General features: G+C 42.7%; 1 protein-coding gene across 3 annotated transcripts in view; it reads right to left on the reverse strand.

Annotated features, from left to right (window-relative positions):
• LOC134345111 (choline-phosphate cytidylyltransferase A-like) overlaps positions 1-25661 on the reverse strand; it is a 108296-nt gene that overhangs the window by 25911 nt on the left and 56724 nt on the right. For all 3 annotated transcript variants that reach the window (XM_063045283.1, XM_063045280.1, XM_063045282.1), the window contains 2 exons: positions 12096-12195; positions 5771-5887 (listed from right to left, as the gene is read on the reverse strand). In XM_063045283.1, coding sequence (XP_062901353.1) covers positions 5771-5887; positions 12096-12195 — 217 coding nt within the window. The remainder of the gene's footprint in view (positions 1-5770; positions 5888-12095; positions 12196-25661) is intronic.

The following is a 25661-nucleotide window of genomic DNA, read 5'->3' on the forward strand; positions in this document are numbered from 1 at the left end:
CACCCATATCTACAAATGATCTATATCCTGTTGTATTCTTTACCAGTCTTCTACACTACCCACAACAGCACCAATCTTGGTATCATTTACAACCTTACTTACTAACCCACCCATCTACATTTTCATCCAAGTCATTTATATACATCACAAAGAGCAGAGGTCCCAGCACAGATCCCTGCAGAACACCACTAATCACAGATCTATGGCTAGAATTGGTCATTCTGAATACTACCCTCTGTTTTCTATGGGCAAGACAATTCTGAATCCAAACGGTGAAATCACCATGGATCCTAAGTATCTTAATCTTCTGGATTAGCCTTGCATGAGGGACTTTGTCAAAAGCCTTACTAATAATCCATATAGACAACATCTACAGCTCTACCTTCATCAATCACCATTGCCACCTTGTCAAAAAACTTAATCAAGTTTGTGAGACACAACTTGCCCCGCAAAAAGTTGGTATGCAAAGGTAGATTTTCCAAGATGGCGCTGGTGAATGATGTTGCAGTCTGCTTAGAATACTTCTAAACATACCTCTTCTGAATTACTCTCACTGTAATCCACAGCCTGTCATTTCCCTTTAAGATTTACAGGTTTGTTTTTGCACGCTGGTAGTCGTCCGTCCTGTTTGGTAAGGTCTTTCATTGACTCTATTGTGTTTCTTGTATATACTGTGATTGCCCACAAGAAAACGAAGGCCAGGATTGCACAAGATGACATGCATGTATTTTGATAATAAATTTGAACTTTGATGGAGTTGCAGCTCAAAAAAATCCAGTCAATAAACCTCTGCCGGTCAGCGATGCTTCCTGTACATCTTATCTACACTGTGAATGCAAGGTATGAAAACCAACATCAAAGGTAAGTAAACAAAGATAAAAGCAGAAGATAGTAAGAACATAGCAGACTGTTCAGGACTTGAGAAAGTGAGGCACTGGCATTGTCTTAATTGGTGCAATGAGAATGAGAATGTGGGAAGAATATTGTCCATCGTGGCAGGCAGAGACAGGTAGACAGTCAGAATCTTTTACCCCAGGGTACTACTCCTAGAGGATAAACACAAGAGATTCTGCAGATGCTGGAAAGATTGCAAGATGACTCCAGTGAACAATGCAACCAATGGCGATGTCCTGCAGCACGTCATAAAACTATTTCTTTTACTTCATTTACTTCTTTCAAATATGATTCTGCTAATAAGCTGCGTGCAATTGGGACAATTGCTTTCCATTTTCATGGCGTGCTTTGGGGCCGTTTGAGCAATCTAGTAAATTACTGTCTCTGAGGGAGTTCGAAGAGCTTTGGAGCAGAGTGTGCAGCCCGCAGGTGAGCTCATGATCGAATCCATTGCTTCTCTCCGGTTGAGGTGTCGAGCAAGGCTGAACTCAGTGAGGATGAGAGTGGAGTATAGGTGGGTGGTCGGCACCTCCTGCCAGCATTTGACCGGTCTTCCTCTCCCTCTCACTAGCTGCTGCCAGACGATAGTACTGGAGTGTTGGGATTCACAATGCCAGGATTGATCGGTGAGGCCGTGCACTCTTTTAGGGATTCATGATTTTGAGATTCATGCTGCATGCATTTCTGGATTCTGATTACTCTATTGTTTCCTGGTTCTGAGGGTTTTGATTGGGGCAATCGATGCGGACTGGGGCACATTGGTTAGAGGAGTAGCTGAACTGAACTCAGCTGAATACTGCAGGTTTGATGTCTGATATTCTATGTGTTGTCCGCTTGCTTTTGGCCTTTTCCGCAGTTTGTTCCTTTTTTCGTGCGTTGGGTGCTTGATGTTTTCTGAACAGGTCCCATGGTGTTTCTTTGTTTTGGGGCTGCCTGAAGGAGAACGAATCTCAGGGTTGTGTTCTGCTTACATTCTTTGACAATAAATGTACCTTGGATCTCTGAATCTTTGAAATCTTGAGTAACACACACACACCTGATGCTGGAGGAACTCAGCAAATCAGCCAGCAGCTATGGAGGGAATAAACAGTCGACGTTTTGGGCTGAGACCCTTCATCAGGACTGGGATGAAGGGTCTTCATGTTCTGAAATAGGGTCTCAGCCTGAAATGTCATATCTTTATTCCTCTCCATTGAAGCTGCCTGACCTGTTAGGTACTTTTAAGGTGAGGGAAGAATAGTTAAAAGAAATGTGTGGGGTAAGTTTTTATTTTTCATTGGAGTAGTGTAAAACACTTAACAAAATAGATTTCAAATGTTGCTAATGTGCTGCTTGTTTCAACCACTGTTTCTGGCAGGTCATTCCAAATATATGTGAAGAAGCTGCCCCTGATGTCCCGTTTCAATCTCTCACCCTGAGTTAAACCAATGCCCTCTTGTTTTTAGCATCCTCCCTCCCTGGGGAAAAAAGACTATGTGCTCTCACCCTGTCTCTGCCCCTCATGATCTTCTATCATCATCATCATCATCAGGTGCCATGCCCAGTTTGAGCTTTAGACAATAGACAATAGACAATAGGTGCAGGAGTAGGCCATTCAGCCCTTCAAGCCAGCACCACCATTCACTGTGATCATGGCTGATCATCCACAATCAGTACCCTTTTCCTGCCTTCTCCCTGTATCCCTTCACTCCGCTATCTTTAAGAGCTCTATCTAACTCTTTCTTGAAAGAATCCAGAGAATTGGCCTCCACTGCCTTCTGAGGTAAGAGCATTCCACAGAACCACAACCCTCTGTCTGAAAAAGTATTTCCTCAACTCCATTCTAAATTGTCTACCCCTTATTCTTAAACGTGGCCTCTGGTTCTGGACTCCCCCAAAATCGGGAACATGTTTCCTGCCTCTAGTGTGTCCAATCCCTTAATAATCTTATATGCTTCAATCAGATCCTCTCTCATCCTTCTAAATTCCAGTGTATACAACCCCAGTTGCTCCAATCTTTCAACATATGGCAGTCCCACCATCCCAGGAATTAATTTTGTGAACCTACACTGCACTCCCTCAATAGCTAGAATGTCCTTCCTCAAATTTGGAGACCAAAACTGTACACAATACTCCAGGTGTGGTCTCACCTTTGACTGCCATGCCCCACACACTCCTGTTTCGGGTCAAGTGGATCAATTCATTGGTATTCATTTCCAGTTCTCTGGCTGCTGTCTCCATCATCATTTGTCTTTGTCTTCCTCTTGCTTTCTTCCCTTCAAACTTTCCCATAATTACCGTGCATTCTAACTCCTCTTTCCTAATCACATGTCCAATAAAGTTATATTGCCTTTTCATGATCTCATACGTTATTTCTCTTTTTGTGTTCATATCCTCGTTAGATATTCATTTCGTCCATGATATTCTTTGCATCCTCCTCAAAAACTACATCTCTGCTGCTACAATTCGTTTCGTCATGTTACTAGATATTGTCCAACATTCTGAGCCATATAACATAACTGGATAAACGTAACATTTCAGTACTCTGAGGCGGGTTGTTATGCCTAGTTTAGTATTGGTCAGTATACTCTTCATTCTCGTAAAGGTGTCTTTTGCCATCCCTATTCTTCTTTTGATGCCCATGTCGCACCTGCCATCTGACGTCACCCAGCTTCCTAAGTAGCAAAAGTTCTGTACTTGTTTTATGTCTTCCCCGTTTATTCTCAGCCTGCAGATAGGATTCTCCTTATTTTTGGAAATCACCATACACTGTCTTTTTGCAATTGATAGATAGACCCATTTTTGCACTTTCTTCAACAATTATATCAATTAAGTTTTGTCGTTCTTCCTCCGTACTTGCAATTAACACAGTGTCATCTGCACTGAAATTATTGATGTTTTCACTGCCAACTTTGATTCCCAAGATGTCTCTTATTTTTTGTAATACTGTTTCACTGTACATATTAAATAAATCAGGGGAGAAAACACACTCTTGTCTAACGCCTCTCTTGATTTTTGTAAACTGACTCACTTCTCCATCTATTCTTACAGCGGCAGTTTGTTCCCAGTACAGATTTCTGATTAGGCGGAGGTCTTTCGAATCTAGATCTAGAGTTTTCCGTAATATTTCAAATATTATCAAGTGCTTCTGCGTAGTCAATAAAACAAACAAACCTTTTTGCACCTGAATAGCTCATTCTAATATTATCCTTAACATTAATATTGCATTTCTTGTACCTTTGTCTTTCACAAAACCACATTGTTCTTCACCTATTTCAGTCTGTACCTTACTTTTACCCCTTGTCATCAAAATTCTTAGTAAGTATCTTGGTGATGTGACTCATTAAACATGGTCCTATGTAATTCACATTCTATTGCTCCAGGTTTCTTAGGAAGAGTGATAAATACTGATTTTGTCATCTCTTCTCATATTATTCCAGTCTCATAAATGTCATTGATTAAATCAGTAAGTTTTTCAATTCCGTAATCTTCAATAATTAGTTCTATTACTAATTCATCAGGACCTGCTGCCTTTCCTTTCTTCATGTTATTTATTGCATTACGAACTTCAGATTTTAAAATATTTGGACCTTCAATGTTTTTCTTAATTTCTGGTTTTTCGCCTCGATCGTCTTCAAACAATTCCTGAATATACGCAGTTATCTCTATAACTGTTAAATCACCCCTCAAACTCCTACATTCCAGAGAAATACAGCTGAGTCTACACAACCTCTCCTTGCCACTCAGGCCCTCAAAACCAGATGAGTGGATAGACAGAGACTTTTCCCCGGGGCAGAAATGGCTAATATAAGGGGTCATAAGTTTAGTGTTTGGGGAGATTTCAAACATGAGAAAATCTCTGCAGATGCTGGAAATCCAAAGCAACACACACACAAAATTCTGGAGGAACTCAGCAGGCCAGGCAGAATCTATGGAAAAGAGTAAACAGTTGACCTTCCAGGCCGAGACCTGGCACTCAATGTCAGTAAGACAAAAGAGCTGATTATTGACTTCAGGAAGGGTAAGATAAAGGAACTCATACCAATCCTCCTAGAGGGTTCAGAAGATTAGAAGGTGAGCAGTTTCAAGTTCCTGGGTGTCAAGATCTCTGAAGACCTAACCTGGTCCCAACATATTGATGCAGTTACAAAGAAGCCAAGATAGTGGCTATACTTTATTAGGAGTTGGAAGAGATTTGGTATGTCAACTAATACACTCAAAAACTTCTAGATGTACCGTGGAGAGCATTCTGACGGGCTGCATCACTGACTGACATGGTGTTGGGGGGAGGAGGCTACTGCAAAGGATCTGTAGAGGGTTGTAAATTTAGTCGGCTCCATCTTGGGTACTAGTCTACAAAGTACCCAGGACATCTTCAAGGAGCGGTGTCTCAGAAAGGCAGCGTCTATTATTAAGAACCCCCAGCACCCAGGACATGCCCTTTTCTCACTGTTACCATCAGGTAGGAGGTACAGAAGCCTGAAGGCACACACTCAGCGATTCAGGAACAGCTTCTTCCCCTCTGCCATCTGATTCCTAAATGGACATTGAACCCTTGGACACTACCTCACTTTTTTTTAATATATAGTATTTCTGTTTTTTGCAGATTTTTAATCTATTCAATATATGCATACTGTATAAAGTATACTGAATAAGTTTATTTATTTATTTATTTCCCCTTTTATCTTATGTATTGAATTGAACTGCTGCTACCAAGTTAACAAATTTCATGTCACATGCCAGTGATATAAACCTGACCCTTCATCAGTGCTATATTGTGCTATGTCCTATAGCATTCCAGTAATTCTTTTCTGCACTCTTTCTAGTTTAATAATATCTTTCCTCTAACAGGGTGACCCGAACAGTACACAATGCTCCAGAACAATTCATTGCTTACCTCCTACAATTAGAAATGTGTTTGGAAAAAGGCTCTTTGCCTGCATTAGTGCCCGTGCGTGGCCAGAGTGAAAGAGATCGAAGATACCGTCAGCATAAACTCGTACTGGGCGATCCCCTGAAAGCAGAAAACATAATTTCACATCACATCATCAAATCAGCTATTTGCATTCCTTGCCCAATACACACATAATGTAGGAGGAATCCAACAGGTCAGGCAGCACATACCGAGAGGAATAAACAGTGACATTCAGGGCCGAGGCTCTTTTTCATGACTATAAAGGCAGGGGGAAGATGACAGAATAAGAAGATGGGGGGGGGAGGGAAGCTTCTAGCTAGTCTTCCATACCTTTCCCCCACCTTCTTGTTCCAGCACCTTCCTCCTTCCTTTCCAGTCCCAATTCAGGGTCTCAGCCCGAAACGTCAAATGTTTATTCCTTTCCATAGATGCTGCCCGGCCCGCTGAGTCCCTCCAGAATTTTGTGTGTGTTATTAAAGATTAGCTTTATTGTCACACGTACGTTGAAACATCAAAAGTGAAATACGTTGTTTGTGTCAATGACCAACACAATCCGATGATGTGCAAGGGACAGCGACAAGTGTTGCTATGCTTCTAGCACCAACATAGCGTGCCCACAAATTACTAACCCTAATCTATACTGTACACGTTTGGAATGTGGGAGGGAACTGGGACACCCAGAGGAAACCCATGTGGTCACGAGAAGAAAGTACAAACTCCTTCTAGACAGTGGCGGGAATTGAACCCAGGTCGCTGGCACAATAATTTGTTACGCTACGCGACCCAAAAAGGCAAATAGTCTTCCCCTGTGTTCTGTAATTCATTCAATGATGTCACTAGGCGAGACGATCGATCGGGGATTCACCTACCTCACACATGGGTGTATAAAGAATACTAATAATAACTTTGCCTCAGGGTGACCTGCAGGCTAGTGGAAGGAAGAAGTGCCTTACACCATTTTTGGTAGAGACTATATATGTATGTCACCATATAAAACCCTGAGATTCATTATCTTGTGGGCATTTACAGTATGAAGAAACACAATCAAATCAATGAAAAATTACGCACAGATGGACAAACAACCAATATGCTAAAGACAACAAACTGCAAATGCAGAAGTAAAATAATAATAAATAGTAAGTAAATAAATAATATAGAGAAAATGAGTAGATTCCTTGAAAGTGAACCTGTAGATTGGGTAATCAGTTAGAGCTGAGTTGAATGAAGTTATCCCCTGCGGTTTAAGTGCCTGAAGGTTGCTCAATCTGGTGGTGTGGAACCTATGGCTCCTATACCTATACCTTCTTAGCATCCAAAACGCCAGAGAAAACAATCCAAGTTTGTCCCAGCCGCTCCTTATAGGTAATAATTCCCTAATCCAGGCAACATTCAGATAAACATCTTCTGCACTCCCGCAAAGCTTCCACACCTCTCCAGGAATCAGCCCCTTGACAAACTAAAAAGATTCTGTAGATGCTGGAAATCCAGAGCAACATACACAAAATGCTGGAGGAACCCAGCAGGTCGGGCAGCATCTATGTAAATGAATAAACAGTTGATATACTAAAATTCATTTCCATAGAAGCTGCCTTACCTGCTGACTTCCTCCAGTCTTTTGTGTGTGTTGTCTTCACTAACTACCTGGTTATGACCTTGCACCTTATTGTCTGTTTGCTGGGTGGTGGGGTAGAGATAAGTCTCTACCAAAAGAGGTGTAAGACGTTCCTTCTCTCCACTAGCCTACAAGTCACCCTTGGGCAAGGCGTAGCACCTCTTTAGTCCACTGATCAATCACGTGAAGCCATTGGAGCAGCTGGATGGATGGTCGTATGAGCAGCTGGTGCACATCACAAGCCCTAGTTATACGACTACTGACACCAGGCAGACAATCTCTGAAAAGTATTCATAATGGCTGGGGTCACCTGTCTTCTAAAGACACTGCCCAGAAAAAGGCAATGGCAAACCATTTCTGTGGAAATATTTGCCAAGAACAATCATGGTCATAGAAAGACCCTGACTGCCTATGTCATACAACATGGCACATAATGATGATGATGCCTACTTGCACTGCACTGTCTCGGTAACTGTTACTCTTTATGGTTTATGTATATTCTGCACTGTTTTACCTTGTACAACCTCAGTGCTCTGTGTAATGATCTGATCTGTATAAACAGTGTGCAAGACAAGCTTTTCATTACACGTGACAATCATAAACCAATTCCAATTCCAATTTTAATAGGGCAGGCAGAGAGGTTGGAGAGAGAGTCTGGGATTTTATTCCATGGAGCAAAGGAGACTGAGGGGTGACCTTATAGGGATGTGTATAATCACAAGGGGCACAGATAGGATGAACTTGCTCAGTCGAATTCCTAAAGGCGGGGAATCAACAACTAGAGTATAGGTTAAAGGTCAGAGGGTAAGATTGTAAGGGAACATGAGAGGCAACATTTTTACACTAAATATATGGAACGAGTGGCCAAAGGACCTGGTTGAAGCCGGTAAATTAACAATATTTAAAAGTCATAGGTATATGAATTGAACAGGTTTAGAGGGATATGAACCAAATGTGGCAAATAGGACATTTTCTCTTCTCCGAACTTCCATTGAGCAGGAGGTACAAAGGCCTGAAAGCATATACCACTGGGCTCAAGGATAGTTTCTACCTTGCTGCTATAAGACTATTTAACGGTTCTGTTCTGTATTTAATATTCAAATATTATATATTTTTTATCGATTAAGCATTCTTGTTTGTTTAAATAATTCATTACGGGTTATAAGTACAAATGTGTTATCACACTATCATGTGATACGAGCGTGCCTTGCTTAAGGTAAACCTAAAGTTAGACCCACATTTTTGGACTCCTAGGTCTTCCTTTGAATTAGTTTAATGTCATGAAGTTGTAAAACATGACAGTTCCTAATAAGATTAGGAATACAATAATAATAGCGACCTCACAATCCACCTCATTATGATTATTGTCTACCTGCACTGCAACTTCTCTCCAATAGTAACATTTTATTCTGCATTCTGTTATTATTCACCTTGTTCCTAGGAAATAGCAAAGGCATGTAATAAGGGCAATGTTATGATAGTCGTGGGGGATTTCAGTTGGGGAAAATCAGGCTGGTGCTGGATCCCAAGAGATGGAATTTGTAGAATCCTATGAGATGGCAGTCTAGAGTGGCTTGTGGTTGAGCCTACTAAGGGAAAAGGCAATTCTGGATTGGGTGTTGTGTAATGAACCGCATTTGATGAGAGAACTTAAGGTGAAGGAGTCCTTGGGCATCAGAGATCATAATATGATAGAATTCAACCTGCAGCTTGAGAGGGAGAAGCTAAAGTCAGATGCATCGGTATTACAGTAGAGTAAAAGGAATTACAGAGGCACGGGAAAGTATATGGACAAAATTGCTTGGAAGGGAACACTGGCAGGGATGAAGCAGAGCAGCTGGAATTTCTGGGGGCAATTCGGAAGGTGCAGAATAGATACAACCCACAGATGAAGGAGTATTCTAAAGGGAGGATGAGGCAACCGTGGCTGACAAGGGAAGTCAAAGACAGCAAAAAAGCTAAAGAGAGGACATATAATATAGCAAAAATGAGCAGGAAGATAGAGGATTGGGAAGCTTTTACAAACCAACAGAAGGCAACTAAAATAGCTGTCAGGAGAGAAAAAAATAAAAGATGAAAAGAGACCAGTGCAGGACGAGAGTGTGTCTGTGAGTTGTGGGGGTGGGTGGTGTCATTCAGAACGGGTGTGCATGTGTGTTGGCCGGCGGCAGGGTGTTAGTATTAGGACGTCTAACAGACTGGAGAAAGGAACCGTTACCTAGCCTGACGGTTCTGCTACCTTCTGCTTCATAGCAGGAGATAAAAGAGACTGCGGAAAGGATGGGAGGGGCCTTTGACAATGCTGAAGGCACTGTGAATGCAGCGCTTTTGGTATATGTCCTGGATGGATGCGGGGTGGGTGTGAGGGAGAAGAGAGAGACCTCAGCGAAGATATCAACAGTCCTCAGAATTTGCTACAGGGTCAAGCAATCTGATGCAATGCAATTCCTGTAACAGTAGTGATGCCTCTGTGGACACGTGGCCAAGTGTTTAAGGTACTCGACTAGCGATCTGAGGGCCGTGAGTTCGAGCCCCAGCTGAGGCAACGTGTTGTGTCCTTGAGCAAGGCACTTAATCACACATTGCTCTGTGACAACACTGGTACCAAGCTGTATGGGTCCTAATGCCCTGCCCTTGGGCAACATCAGTGGCGTGGAGAGGGGAGACTTGCAGCATGGGCAACTGCCTGTCTTCCATACAACCTTGCCCAGGCCTAGACTTTCCAGGCGCAGATCCATGGTCTCACAAGATTAACGGATGCCTTTATAGTGATGCCTCTGGTCAGGGCACACTCCATGGTGCTCCGTAGAAAGTAGTGAGAATAGGGGATGGGGTGAGCCTCGCTTGCCTCGATCTCCTCCAGAGGTGGAAGTACCGCTGTGCTCTCTTGGCTAAAGAAGCAGTGTTGAGGAACCAGGTGAGATAATTAGTAATATACACCCCAAAAAACTTGGTGCTCCTGACCCAGATGCAGGCCATTAGGATTAGGGAAAATAATAGTTTGGCATGAACTAGATTCGCTACATCGACGACTGCATTAGCGCTGCTTCCTGCACGCATGCAGAACTCGTTGACTTTATTAACTTTGCCTCCAACTTTCACCCTGCCCTCAAGTTTACCTGGTCCATTTCTGACACCTCCCTCCCCTTTCTAGATCTTTCTGTCTCTGTCTCTGGAGACAGCTTATCCACTGATGTCTACTATAAGCCTACTGACTCTCACAACTATCTGGACTATTCCTCTTCTCACCCTGTCTCTTGCAAAAACGCCATCCCCTTCTCGCAATTCCTCCGTCTCCGCCGCATCTGCTCTCAGGATGAGGCTTTTCATTCTAGGACGAGGGAGATGTCTTCATTTTTTAAAGAAAGGGGCTTCCCTTCCTCCACTATCAACTCTGCTCTTAAACGCATCTTCCCCATTTCACGTACATCTGCTCTCACTCCATCCTCCCGCCACCCCACTAGGAATAGGGTTCCCCTGGTCCTCACCTACCACCCCACCAGCCTCCGGGTCCAACATATTATTCTCCGTAACTTCCGCCACCTCCAACGGGATCCCACCACTAAGCATATCTTTCCCTCCCCCCCTCTCTCTGCATTCCGCAGGGATCGCTCCCTACACAACTCCCTTGTCCATTCGTCCCCCCCATCCCTCCCCACTGATCTCCCTCCTGGCACTTATCCGTGTAAGCGGAACAAGTGCTACACATGCCCTTACACTTCCTCCCTTACCACCATTCAGGGCCCCAAACAGTCCTTCCAGGTGAGGCATCACTTCACCTGTGAGTCGACTGGGGTGATATACTGCATCCGGTGCTCCCGATGTGGCCTTTTATATATTGGTGAGACCCGACGCAGACTGGGAGACCGCTTTGCTGAACATCTACGCTCTGTCCGCCAGAGAAAGCAGGATCTCCCAGTGGCCACACATTTTAATTCCACATCCCATTCCCATTCTGACATGTCTATCCACGGCCTCCTCTACTGTAAAGATGAAGCCACACTCAGATTGGAGGAACAACACCTTATATTCCGTATGGGTACCCTCCAACCTGATGGCATGAACATTGACTTCTCTAACTTCCGCTAGGCCCCACCTCCCCCTCGTACCCCATCTGTTACTCTTTTTAATGCACACATTCTTTCTCTCACTCTCCTTTTTCTCCCTCTGTCCCTCTGAATATACCTCTTGCCCATCCTCTGGGTCACCCCCCCCCCATCTTTCTTCCCGGACCTCCTGTCCCATGATCCTCTCGTATCCCCTTTTGCCTATCACCTGTCCAGCTCTCGGCTCTATCCCTCCCCCTCCTGTCTTCTCCTATCATTTTGGATCTCCCACTCCCCCTCCAACTTTCAAATCCCTTACTCACTCTTCCTTCAGTTAGTCCTGACGAAGGGTCTCGGCCTGAAACGTCGACTGCGCTTCTTCCTAGAGATGCTGCCTGGCCTGCTGCGTTCACCAGCAACTTTGATGTATGTTGCTTGAATTTCCAGCATCTGCAGAATTCCTGTTGTATGGGCTGAAGGACCTGTTTCTGTGCTAAAGTAGTCTATGACTCTATTTATAACATCACCTGATACTTTCCTCCCATCACTTTAAAATTAGGCCCCGCCCTGGGAATAAGTCTCTGGATGCCCACTCCATCTGTGCCTCTTATCATCTTATACGCACAGCCACAGTGGTCTCTGTACTCACAGGAGGTCCCAGCTTTCGCCTCTTCAAACGTCACACGCTGATATGGCTTCTCAGTTCTCACTCCATTCTCATTTGCAAAAGGAGCTGGCATCGAAAGGGCCTAAAAAAGAGAATTGTCGAGAGGTGAAAGGACTTAGAGTAAACGGGGGCCATCTACTGCAGGTGTTACAAGAGAGTAACTCACCCAAAATGCTGGATGAACTCAGCATCTACAGAGAGGTATAGAGTCTAAAGGCTGATCTATACTCCTGCATCAACTCGACACCGTAACCTACGTAAGTGGCCTATGCGCGTTACGAGCATTTATACTTGTGCGTTGGTGTGTCTGCACCGCTCTGCAATTCGGGCACGTCGTGCATGCGCACACACCTGCCCGTGCAAGGCTTCATGGTCATGGTAGTCTTTCTCGGGGTAAACAAGCTTAAAGTGAGCATCTTTTTTCGTAAAAGCGAAATGTGTCCTCCATAATTTCGGAGGTCTGTAAAGCTTTATGGAAAGCATTGCAGCCAGAGTTCCTTCCCTGCCCTTCAGTCGCCCAATGGGAAGCTATTGCAGTGTAGGAGGAAATGCGATGCTACCAAGCGGACCAATCACAGTTGTTCGGTCTGCGTTGCCGTGACGCGCAGTTACATTTTGGGAAAGGTGTGGGTCAGGCTACAGCGTAGGGATTCGCGTAGGTACTGTGTAGGGTTCGCAACGCCGTATCTACGGTGTTGATTTGACGCAGAAGTATAAATCAGCCTTTAGGCATATATGAAGTGCCTATAAAAAGTATTCACCCCCCCCCCCAAAGAAGTTTTTATGTTTTATAACATTGAATCACAGCAGATTTAATTTGGGCTTGGAAGGGATTCACTCTTTGTCAAACTGAAAACACATCTCAACAAAGTGATCTAAATTAATTACAAATATAAAACACAAAATAATTGATTGCATAAGTATTCATCCCCATTAATATAACACACCAAATCATTTCTGATGCAGCCAATTGGTTTTAGAAGTCACATACTTAGTTAAATGGAGATCACCTGTGTGCAGTTAAGGCGACTGTAGTAAAAATACATCTGTATCTGGAAGGCCCAACTGCTACCATTCCAGTATTGATTAAAGAAGGAAATACAATTTTTACCAAAACAGGGAAGGTTGAGTTACTGGCTTGGCCATCTGCTGCAAGATAATTTAAGTGAAGGGGCTAAACAATGTAGGGATAAGGCTCTGAGTGAATACCCTGATGTGTTGGAAGCCAGCCGTAGCAGTGACAGTACTAGTGATGTGGAGTTTTCTTTGCATAAATTTAAGAAAGCTATTAATAGTACAGGTCAGACAGCTCCAGGAAAGGGTAAGATGGCTGACAGCTCTCTTAAGATAATATTAAAACTTTTGATCCATACTTGAAATTTAGGCCATTTTCCCTCCTCATGGAAAATGGCAGTAGTAGTGCCTATTCTAAAACCTGGAAAACTCCCATTGCATCCTTCTAGTTATAGACCAATATTATTAATGTCCTATCCATGTAAACTTATGGAGCGTGTGGTAATAGAGTGGTTGAATTATATTTTGAAAAAAAGAGGTGATATAGCGTTTTATCAAAGCAGATTTCGGAAGGGTAGAACATCATTAGATTCAGTTTTATGTTTGGAAGATGATATTAGGAAAGCACAGGTAAATATTGAAATTGTAATAGCAGTATTCTTTCATATAGAAAAAGCGTATGTTATGTTGTGGAGGGAGGGCCTTTTGATTAAATTATGAAAATTAGGTGAGAGAGGAAGGCTATATAATTTTTCCCTGAGGTTTTTTATTTGGACCATCTATGCAGGTAAGGTATATTGGGGCTTCTATGGGATAGAGAAATGGAACTCCACGAGGCAGTATTTGTAGCCCCTTATTGTTTAATATTATGATTAATGATATTTTCTCTGAGATAGGTACTGGAGTGGGTAATTCACTTCTTACAGATGATGGAGCCTTGTGGATCAGGAAAAAAAATTCAATTTAACTGTATATAGGGTGCAATTAGCAATAAGGTCAAACAGTGGGCAAAGAGATGGGGTTTTAAGCTTTCAGTAGCTAAAGCACAGGTTATGTGTTTTACAGAGGATCAACAGACATGCACTTAATTTGAAATTATATAGTCAAACTCTGGAAGAAATATCAGTTATAAGATTTCTTGGCATGTGGCTGGATAATAAACTGACATGAAAGCACCGTATCAGTAAGATAATTGACAAATGTAAAGGGGTGTTAAATATCCTTGGGTGTCTATGTGGGTATTCTTGGGTGCTACACGAAAATCTCTGTTGACTATATATTTGTTTAATTAGATTGGTACTTGATTATGGCTGTGTGGCTTATGAATCAGCTTCATCTTCAAATTTAAAATGTTTGGATGTGCTACAAGCACAGGATTTAAGACTGTTGTGGTGCAGTAAGGTTGTCTCCTGTTTTGGCTTTACAAGTTGAAATGGGACAATTACCCTTACAGATGTGGAGGCTGATGTTGATGTTAACACACTGAGTTAATCTGAGGGGGCAGAGAAATGATCATCCTTGGGTTACTAAGAAAGTCGACGAGGGTAAAGCGGTGGATGTTGTCTATATGGACTTCAGTAAGGCCTTTGACAAGATTCCACATGGAAGGTTAGTTAGGAAGGTTCAATCGTTAGGCATTAATATCGAAGTAGTAAAATGGATTCAGCAGTGGCTGGATGGAAGATGGCAGAGAGTAGTGGTGGATAACTGTGTGTCAGATTGGAGGACGGTGTGTAGCAGTGTGCCTCAGGGATCTGTACTGGGTCCAATGTTGTTTGTCATATATATTAATGATCTGGATGATGGGGTGGTAAATTGGATTAGTAAGTATGCAGATGATACTAAGATAGGTAGTGTTGTGGATGATGAGGTAGGTTCTCAAAGCTTGCAGAGAGATTTAGGACATTTAGAAGAGTGGACTGAAAGATGGCAGATGGAGTTTAATGCTGAAAAATATGAGGTGCTACATTTTGGTAGGACTAATCAAAATAGGACATACATGGTAAATGGTAGGGCATTAAAGAATGCTGCAGAACAGAGGGATCTAGGAATAATGGTGCATAGTTCCCTGAAGTTGGAATCTCATGTGGATAGGGTGGTGAAGAAAGCTTTTGGTATGCTGGCCTTTATTAATCAGAACATTGAGTATAGGAGTTGAGATGTAATGTTGAAATTGTATAAGGCATTGGTAAGGCCAAATTTGGAGTATTGTGTACAGTTCTGGTCACCGAATTATAGGAAAGATGTCAATAAATTTGAGAGAGTACAGAGGAGGTTTACTAAAATGTTGCCTAGGTTTTATCTCCTAAGTTACAGAGAAAGTTTGAACAAGTTAGGTCTTTATTCTTTGGAGCGTAGAAGGTTGAGGGGGGACTTGATAGAGGTGTTTAAAATTATGAGGGGGATAGATAGAGTTGACGTGGATAGGCTTTTTCCATTGAGAGTGGGGAAGATTAAAATGAGGACATGAGTTGAGATTTAAAGAACAAAAGTTTAGGGGTAACATGAGGAGGAACTTCTTTACTCAGAGAGTGGTAGCTGTGTGGAACGAGCTTCCAGCAGAAGTGGTTGAGGCAGGTTTGATGTTGTCATTTAAAGTTAAATTGGATAGATATATGGACAGGAAAGGAATGGAGGGTTATGGGCTGAGTGCAGGTTGGTGGGACTAGGAGAGAGTAAGAGTCTGGCACGGACTAGAAGGGCCAAGATGGCCTGTTTCCGTGCTGTGGTTATATGGTTATATCCTGTTAAAAGTGTGTTGGAAGACTGTTGGGACATCATAAAAAGAGTGTTTTTAGCTTTGGATGGCTGGGTTCTCATCACATTAGGAACATGGGTTTGTTGGATTCTGCAGTATGTCCCATTGTTGCTTTTTCGATAACCCCACCATGGTTTTTTCCAATGACTTTAGTTGATTTTAGGTTGCATGATTTAATGAAATCCAAGGATCCTGATATACCAGTGAGTCTGTTGGTTCATCAATATGTTAAGGAAAATTACTGTGATTTGTTAACCATTTTTACTGATGAATCAAGAGATACTTTAATCGGGAATGTCAGTGTTCTTGTGCCTGAATTACAGGTAACAATAAAGAAACGTCTTACTAACTATTTATCAGTGTATACTGCAGAACTGGTTGCCATCATTTTGGGCTTACAGTGTGTGGAGGAAATCTGTCCTTGCAAAGTTATAATTTGTTCAGGTTATTTTTCGGTTTTGACTAGTCTTAAAATGGGTCATTCTAGCAGTAGGTCAGATTTACTGTTGGAAGCTCTTCAGTCTTTATTTCACATTCAAAGTATTGGTCTACATGCTTTCATCTTATGGGTCCCTGCACATAGAGATGTTGAGGGGAATGAGCAGGTTGATTATTTGGCCAAAAAAGCTGTTAAAAGTTCATCTGTGGATATAGACTTTCCACTTAGCAAATCAGAACCAAAGGGGTTGGTGGGGCTAAGAATTAGGGGATTATGGCAAGACTTGTGGGATAATGGGCATAAAGTAAGACACCTTAACATAAAACTGTTGGATTGATGGGAGAAGGGGGTAAGACAAGAAGGGAAGGAATTATTCACTCGATTTAGAATTGGGCATACTATGTTTAATTATACCTTTATATCCTGTTGGAAAACATCACTCTGGGGTGTGTAGGTTTTGGCATTACTATGAAACAGTCGAACACATTCTTTTACAATGTGAAGCCTATAAGGTTGAAAGAAAGCAAATACAGGCTGCACTATTCGCTTTCGGGGTTGACGTTTTTCATTTTAAAAACTTTACTAAGTTATAGAAGTGACTTTAATTCACAATATTGTCTTTCATTATTTAAAATCTATAGGGCATTATTGGGGTAATTTGGTTTTCATTTGATAAAGAACTATTAGGAGTTTTATTTCCAAACACACTACACCACACTCCAGTCCTATTGGTTGCAGTAATGCACCTTTAAGTTAGATTGCCAACTGCTATTAAAAGTCAGAAGTCCAGCTGCTGGTGAGTCAGTATTCTGGCAAAAACTACACCATGAAGACAAAAGAACACTCCAGCCAACTCTGAGAAAAGGTTATTGAAAAGCACAAGTCAGGAAATGAATACAAGAAAGTTTCCAAGTCACTGAATATCCTTTCGAGTACAGTTAAGTCAATCATCAAGAAATGGCAAGAATATGGCACAGCTGTAAATCTGTGTGGAGCAGGCCATCCTCAAAAACTGAGTGACCGTGTAAGAAGGCGACGAGTGAGGGAGGCCACCAAGAGACCTCTGACAACTCCGGAGGAGTTACAAGCTTCAGTGGCTGAGATGAGAGAGACAGCGCGTACAAGAACTATTGCCTGGAGCTTCACCAGTCACAGCTTTATGGGTGAATGACAAATAGTCATAGTCACACTTTATTGATCCCGGGGGAAATTGGTTTTCGTTACAGTTGCACCACAAATAATAAATAGTAATAAAACCATAAATAGTTAAATAGTAATATGTAAATTATTTATGCAGGAAATAAGTCCAGGACCAGCCTATTGGCTCAGGGTGTCTGACCCTGAGAAAGCCACTGTTGGGGGAAAAGAAAACTCACATGAAACCTGAGCTTGAAAGAAGAATGGGGGGGGGGGGGAAATTGCAGTGTCCAGATGTGCAAAGCTGATAGAGACCTATCCACACAGACTCAAGTCTGTAATTGCTGCCAAAGGTGTATCTACTAACTTGAAGGGGGTGAGTAATTATGGAATCAATTATTTTGTGTTTAATAATAGTAATAAATTTAGACCAAATTGTAGAAGTTTGTTTTCACTTTGACATCTTTTCTGTTGATCAGTGTCAAAAAAGCTATATTAAATCCACTGTGATTCAAAGTTGAAAAACAACAGAACATGAAAACTTCTGGGGGGGGGAGGTGAATACTTTTTACAGGCACTGTATATCGCTAAGATGACTAAGACTTTTGCATGGTACTGTATTTGTCAATGTGGAGTGAAGAGCGAGGTTGTAAATCTGGCGGGAGCAAAGGATGTCGGGAATGGCGCGGGTGCAGTGCCGCGGGAAGGGTATGGAACAGTTGGTAGAGAAGGAATGGCAAAGGCAGGGGGTGGCACAGGTGCAGACATGCCCAGCTTTGGACACCAGGCAAGGTCATCTGATTCCAAACAATTGGTTTATTGATCATTAAAATGTCTCTCTGATGCTTCCCAATCCCTCCCCTCTCCCTTCCTCTTATCCCAACCATGATTCCTCTCTCCCTGTCCCCTTCCCACTCTCAGTCCACAATAGACCCTATCAGAATCATCACTCACGTATGTCAGGAAAGTCGTTTAATTTTGCGGCAGCAGTACAGTGAAATACATAAAATTACTACAGTACTGTGCAAAAGTCTTATGCATCATATATATGTGCCTAAGACTTTTGCACAATACTGTATATATAATGTTTTTATTTATTATTACAAGACCATAGGATATAGGAGCAGAATTAAGTCATTTGGTCCATCGTGTCTGCTCCACCATTTCATCATTTCCCCCTCAGCCCCAGTCTCCAGCCTTCTCCCCATATCCCTTCATTCCCTGACACGTCAAAAATCTATCATCCTCTGCCTTCAATATACATTAAGAATTGGTCTCCACAGCTGCCTGTGGCAAAATATTCCACTGATTCACCTCTCTCTGGCTAAAAAAAATTCCTCCATCTCCATTCTAAAAGAATACCCCTCTATTCTGAGGCTGTGTCTCAGACTCTCCCATCATTGGAACCATCCACTCCACAAACACTCCATCAAGGCCTTTTACCATTCGATAGGTTTCAAACAAGTCACCCCTCATTCTTTCGAAATCTAGTTAATATTGGCACAGAGCCATCAAAAACTCTTCATATGACAAACCATTCAATCCTGGAATCATTTTCATGAACCTCCTTTGAACCCTCTCCAGTTTCAGCACATCCTTTCTAAGATAAAGGGCCCACAACTGTTCACACTACTCCAAGTGAGGCCTCATCAATGCATTATACAGTCTCAGCCTTCCATCCTTGCTTTTATATTCCAGTCCTCTTAAAATGAATGCTAACATTACATTTGCCTTCCTCACCACAGACTCAACCTGCAAATTATCCTTTAGAGAATCCTGCAAAAGGACTCCCAAATCCCTTTGTACTTCAGGTTTTTGTATTTTCTCTTCAGTTAGAAAACAGTCGACCCTTTCATTTCTTCTACCAAAGTGCATGATCATACACTTCTCAATACTGTATTCCATCTGTCACGTCTTTGCACATTCCCCTAATCTGCCTAAGCCATTCTGTAGCCTCTCAAAATTACCTGTCCCTCCACCTATTTACATATCGTCTGAAAACTTGGCAACAAAGCCATCAATTACATCATCCAAATGATTGGCATATACTGTAAAAAGAATCATTCCCAACACAAATCCTGTGGAACACCACTAGTCACCAGCAGACAGCCAGAAAAGGCTCCCTTTATTCCCACTCTTTGTCTCCTGCCAATCACCCACTGCTTTATCCATGTTAGAGTCTTTCCTTGGGCTCGTATCTTTTTAAGCAGCCTCATGTGTGGCACCTTGTCACAGGCCTTCTGAAAATCTAAGAACACCACCTCCACCGATTCTCCTTGACTATCCTGCTTGTTATTTCTTCAAAGAATTCCAACAGCTTTGTCAGGCAAGATTTTCCCTTGAGGAAACCATGCTGACTACCGATTTTATCATGTGCCTCCAAATACCCTGAGACTTCATCCCTAATAATCAACTCCAACATTTTCCCAACCACTGAGGTCAGACTAACTGGCCTATAGTTTCCTTTCTTCTGCCTCCCTCCCTTTTCTAAGATTGGAGTGACATTTGCAATGTTCCACTCTTCTGGAACCACTCCAGAATCTTGTGATTCTTGAAAGATAATTACTAATGCATCTGCGATCTCTTCAGCTACATCTTTCTGAACTCTGGGGTGTACACCATCTGGTCCTATCTACCTTCAGACCTTTCAGTTTCCCAAGAATCTTCTCTTTAGTTATGGTAACTTCACTCAGTGAAGATGCCCCCCAACATCTGGAACTTCCACAGTGAAGACAGAGGCAAAATACTTATTCAGTTTGTCTGCCATTTCATTGACCCCCATTGCTACCTTTCCAGCATCATTTTCCAGCGGTCTGATATCCACTTTCACCTCTCTTTTACACTTCATGTATCTGAAAAAACTTTTGGTATCCTCTTTAATATTATTGGCTAGCTTGCTTAAAATTCCATCTTTCCCTTCTTAATGACTTTTTAGTTGCCTTCTGGTGGTTTTTAAAAGCTTCCCAATCTTCCAACTTCCCACTAATATTTGCTCCATTGTATGCCCTCTCTTTGTTAGCTTTCACTTCTCTTGTTAGCCACTGTTGTGTTATCTTTCCTTTAGAAAACTTCTTCCTCTTTGTATATATCCTGAAACTTGTGAATTGCTTCCAGAAATTCCAGTCATTGCTGCTCTACCATCATCCCTGCCAGTGTTCTTTTCCAATCAATTCTAGCCAACACCCCTCTCATGCCTCTGTAATTCAATTTACTCCACTGTAACATTGATACATCTGACTTTAGCTTCTCCTTCTCAAATTTCAGGGCGAATTCGATCATATTATGATCACTTGTCCCTAATGATTCTTTTACCTTAAGCTCGCTAATCAATTCTGGGTCATTGCACAACACCTAAACCAGAATAGCTGATTCTCTAGTGGGCTCAACCATGAACTGCTCTAAAAAAAATCATCCCATAGGCATGCTAGAAATTCCCTCTCTTGGGATCCAGCACCAACCTGATTTTCCCAATCTACTGGCATATTGAAATCCCCAACGACCATTGTAACATGGCCCCTTTGACATCGATTTCCTATCTCCCATTGTAATTTGTAGGCCACATCCTTGCTTCTGTTTGGGGGTCTGAATACAACTTCCATCAGGGTCTTTTTACCCTTGCAGTTCCTTACCCTCTCCACAATGATTCAATACTTTCTGACCCTATGTCACCTCTTTCTAATGTTTTTATTTCAGTTTTTTACCAACTGAGCAACGTTGCACCGCCCCCCCCCGCCACGCCTTCCTGCCTATCCTTTCGTTACAATGTGTATCCTTGGACATTAAGCTCCCAGCTATAATCTTTCAGTCATGATTCAGTGATGCCTGCATCATACTTGCTAATCTGCAATTGTGCTATAAGTGCATCTACATTATTCTATATACTGCGTGGATTCAGATACATCACCTTCAGTCCTGTATTCACCCCTTTTGGTCCTGCATTCACCCTTTTTCATTTTGTTGCACTATGCTCAGCCTTTTGATCCCTAACTTTCCCTGAGGTCTCACCAACATCTGCCTCCACAACCTCTCCACTAACTGTTCTGGCACTCCGGTTCCCATCCCCCTGCAACTCTAGTTTAAACCCCACCGTGCAGCATTAACAAACCTTCCAGCTAGGATTTTAGTCCCCCTCCAGTTCTCGTGCAAACTGTCCCTTCTGTACAGGTCTCACCTTCTCTGAAAGAGAGCCCAATGATCCAAAAATCTTGTGCCCTCCCGCCTACACCAATTCCTGAGCCACATACTAAACTAGCTTTAATAGTTCAAGCCTCACTAGCACGTGGCACTGGTAGCAATCTTGAGATCACAACCCTGCCCTTTAACTTGGCACCTAACTCCCTGAACTCCCAATGTAGAACCTCGTCACTCGCCCTACCCATGTCATTGGTACCTACATGGACCACGACTTCTGGCTCTTCACTCTCTAACTTAAGAATGTTGAGGACTCTATCCCAGATGTCCTGAACCCTGGCACCCAGGAGGAAACATAGCATCCGGGAATCTTGTTCTCGCCCACAGAATCTCCAGTCCGTTCCCTTAACTAACAAACTCCCTACCACCACAGCATGCCTCTTCTTTGCCCTTCCCTTCACCATTATAAAGCAACAAGTTTTGTGTCTTGTTCCTCACTTCTGAAAGAACCATGGATTAAAAATATCGGAATCCAATATGACTCGTCCCCTCTTCTCTCTACTTCTCAGTCCATTGTCACTGCACCCATGCAAGCTCAATGTTCACAAACAGATTGCCATTTCTCTGAACAGCCTCAAAAATAAGTACCCCGTTGGCTATAAAGTGTTGAGGACTAATCCCCAAAAAACACTATACAAATAATATTTTCAAATTGCCATAACTACTATGTTGGTAGTTCAAAGTAAATTAATCAAAGTACTGTACATGTATGTCACCATATACAATCCTGAGATTCATTTTCTTGCAGGCATTCACAGCAAATACAAAGAAACACAACACAATCAATGAATGAAAAACTGTCCTTGAAAGTGAGCCCATGGGTTGTGGGAACAGTTCAGTGTCAGGTTGAGTGAAGTTATCCCCTCTGATCAACAGCCTGATGGTTGAGGAGTTATAACTGTCCCTGAACCTGGTGGTGTAGGCCCTGAGGCTCCTGTACCTCTCTCCCGATAGCAGCAGTAAAAAAAGACTGTGGCTTGGATGGTGGGGGTCCTTGTTGATGGCTACTGCTTTTCTGTGATAGCGCCGTGGAGACGTGCTTTACCCGTGATGGACTGGGTGGTATCTACTACTTCCTGTAGCTTTTCCACTGGAGGGCAAGTGTCAGAGCACAATGCTCCTCTGCCACAGGGCCCCTAGCAGCAGTGTATGAATACACTGATGTTAAAGTGTCACAGAGCAATACAGTATGGATACAGGCCCTTCGGCCCAAACGGTCCACATTCACCACGGTATGCATTCAGCTAGTCCCAATTTCCTGCATTTGGTCGATAGCCCCCGAGGCCTATCCACTCAATATGACAGTCCATATGCTTTTTATATAATGGTATTGTACAGAGAGTGGGTTAAGGGGAACCTGAGGGGGAACTTCTTCACTCAGAGGGTGGTGAGTGTGTGGAACGAGCTGCCAGTGGAAGTGGTGGATGTGGGTTCCATTTCAACATTTAAGAAAAATTTGGATCAGTACATGGATGGGAGGGGCATGGTCTGGGGTGCAGATCGAGGGAATTAGGCAGAGTAATAGTTTGGCACAAACTAGATGGGCTGAACAGCCTGTTTCATTGTTGTAGTGCTCTAAGACTCTATGACTGTGGTGGGTGCATCAAACACACTGCCAGAAGTGGTGTTAGAGGCAGATATACATGAATTAAGGACATTAAAGAGACTCTTAAAAGCATATGGATGACAGAAAAATTGAGGGTTATGTGGGAGGGAAGGATTAGATTGAACTTGGGAGTAGTTTAAAAGGGCAGCACAACATTGTGGGCCAAGGTGTCTGGACTGTGCTGTTGCTCTCTGTTCTAAATCAGAGGTTCCACTCCCCGTGGTCAATGTACTAGGTACACATTAGTGCAAGCAGTGTTATTCATTTACTGAGACAGCACAGAACGGGCACTTCTGGCCCTTCAAGCTGCACTGCCCAGGAATCCCCCAAATTAATCTGGGCCTAATCATGGGACACTACAGAAAGACCAATTACCCTACCAGCTGGTATGTCTTTGGAATGTGGGAGGAAACCGGAGCACCCTGAGGAAACCCACGCAGTCACGAGGCGAATGTACAAACTCCTTACAGGCAGCACGGGATTATAATCACCCAATCGTGTAGCAGCAACTCAATGCATAAAAACATGCAGACATGGTCAAGATATTCAGATGTTGTTCAGACCAAATGTCAGAATGGGGAAGAAATGTGATCTAACTGACTTTCGCCATGGAATGATTTTTGGTGCCAGAGAGGGTAGTTTGAGTATCTCAGAATCTGCTGATCTCCTGGGGTTTTCACACACAACAGTCTCTCGAGTTTACAGAAAAACAAAAAAAATCAGTGAGCAGCAGTTCTGTGGGTGAAAATGGCTTGTTAATGAGAGAGGTCAGAGGAGAATGGTCAAACTAGTGCAAGCTGACAAGAAGGCAATAGTAACAAATAACCACACGTTACAACAGTAGTGTGCAGAAGAGCATCTCTGAATGCACAACATATTGAACCTTGAAGTGGATGGGCTACAACACCAGACCACAAATGTGCACTCAGTGGCCACTTTATTAGGTATAGATGGTTGCCAATAAAGTAGCTACTGGAGTCGATGCTAAAATTGTCAGAAGAGTGCTGTGAATGGGACACTGTTACAACAAGGAATGTTATTTGTGAAATGTTGGAGGATTAAGGGGAAACCACTTGGAACACACACAAAGTGCTGGAGGAACTCAACAGGTCAAGTATCATCTACGGAGGGGAATAAATAGTCAACATTTCCGACTGGAAAAGAAAGGAGAAGAAGCCAGAATGGGACGATGGGGAGGCAAGGAGCTCAAGTGATAGGTGAGATCAGGTGAAGGGAAGAGAGGCAATGAAGTGAGAAGCTGGAAAGCGATAGATGGAAGAGGTAAAGGAAGCAGGATTCTTATGGAGGAGGAGCGTGGACCATGGGAGAAAGAGGAAGGTAATGGGCAGATGAGGACCAGGTCATGGAGGGAATAGTAAACACAAGCGATTCTGCAGCTGCTGGAAATCCAGAGCAAAACACGCTAAATGTTGGAGGAACTCAGCAGGTCGTGCAGCATTGATGTTTTGAGCTAAGACCCTTCAATGGAACACACATGGAGTCAAGGGACAGAAGGTGGAATGAGATCTCATTCCACCTTCTCATCACAGCGCTAAGCAGTATTACATCCGTATTGTACTGTCTCAGTACTTCGATACTTTTTATTCGCAGTTATTTTGTATATAACACTATTCTTTGCATTTCTGGTCAGATGCTAAATGCATTTCATTGGCTTTGTATCAGTACTCGGCACAATGACAATAAAGTTGAATCTAATCTAATCTAGAAGGGTGGGAGAAGAATCACGTGAAATGCGGACACCGTCAAGTAGCAGTTCTGCCAAGTGGCTGGACCTGAGTAAGAGGAGCTGTAATCCTCAGTTGCCTAGTGAATATCCCACTTCATTATAAATTGAAATTCAAGTTTAATTGTCATTCAACCATACATACACATGAACACAGCCCAATGGAACAGCATTCCTCAAGGCCAAGGTGCAAAACTTGGTATTGACAGTCACACACAGCACAAGCCACAGTTTTTTTTTCCTTTCTATCTATCCATTTAGAGATACAGAACGGAAAACCTGATTTAACCCTCGTCTAATCATGGGACATTTACAATGACCAATTAATCTATTAACTCTTTGGACTGGGTTGGAAACTACAGCACCCAGAGGAATCCCACGCATTCCACGGGGAGGATGTACAAACTCTATACAGAGTATGCTGGGACTGAACCTTGACCTCCAACGCCTCCAGCTGCAATAGCGTTGCGCTAACCGCTACGGTATCATGATGCCATTATGGCACACAGGATATCAATAAAACGTACATTAAAACAGAAAACAAATAGCCCATCCCTGTGTGTCAAGGCTTTAGGTTGATGGTGCATGGGACGTTGTCCTGAAGCCACATTTCTGCAAGAACAAGTCCGCAACCGTCCAATCATCACGCGCTAGTGCAG

Source organism: Mobula hypostoma, chromosome 4 (genome assembly GCF_963921235.1).
Source record: "Mobula hypostoma chromosome 4, sMobHyp1.1, whole genome shotgun sequence".
In the NCBI taxonomy this organism is placed as follows: domain Eukaryota; kingdom Metazoa; phylum Chordata; class Chondrichthyes; order Myliobatiformes; family Myliobatidae; genus Mobula; species Mobula hypostoma.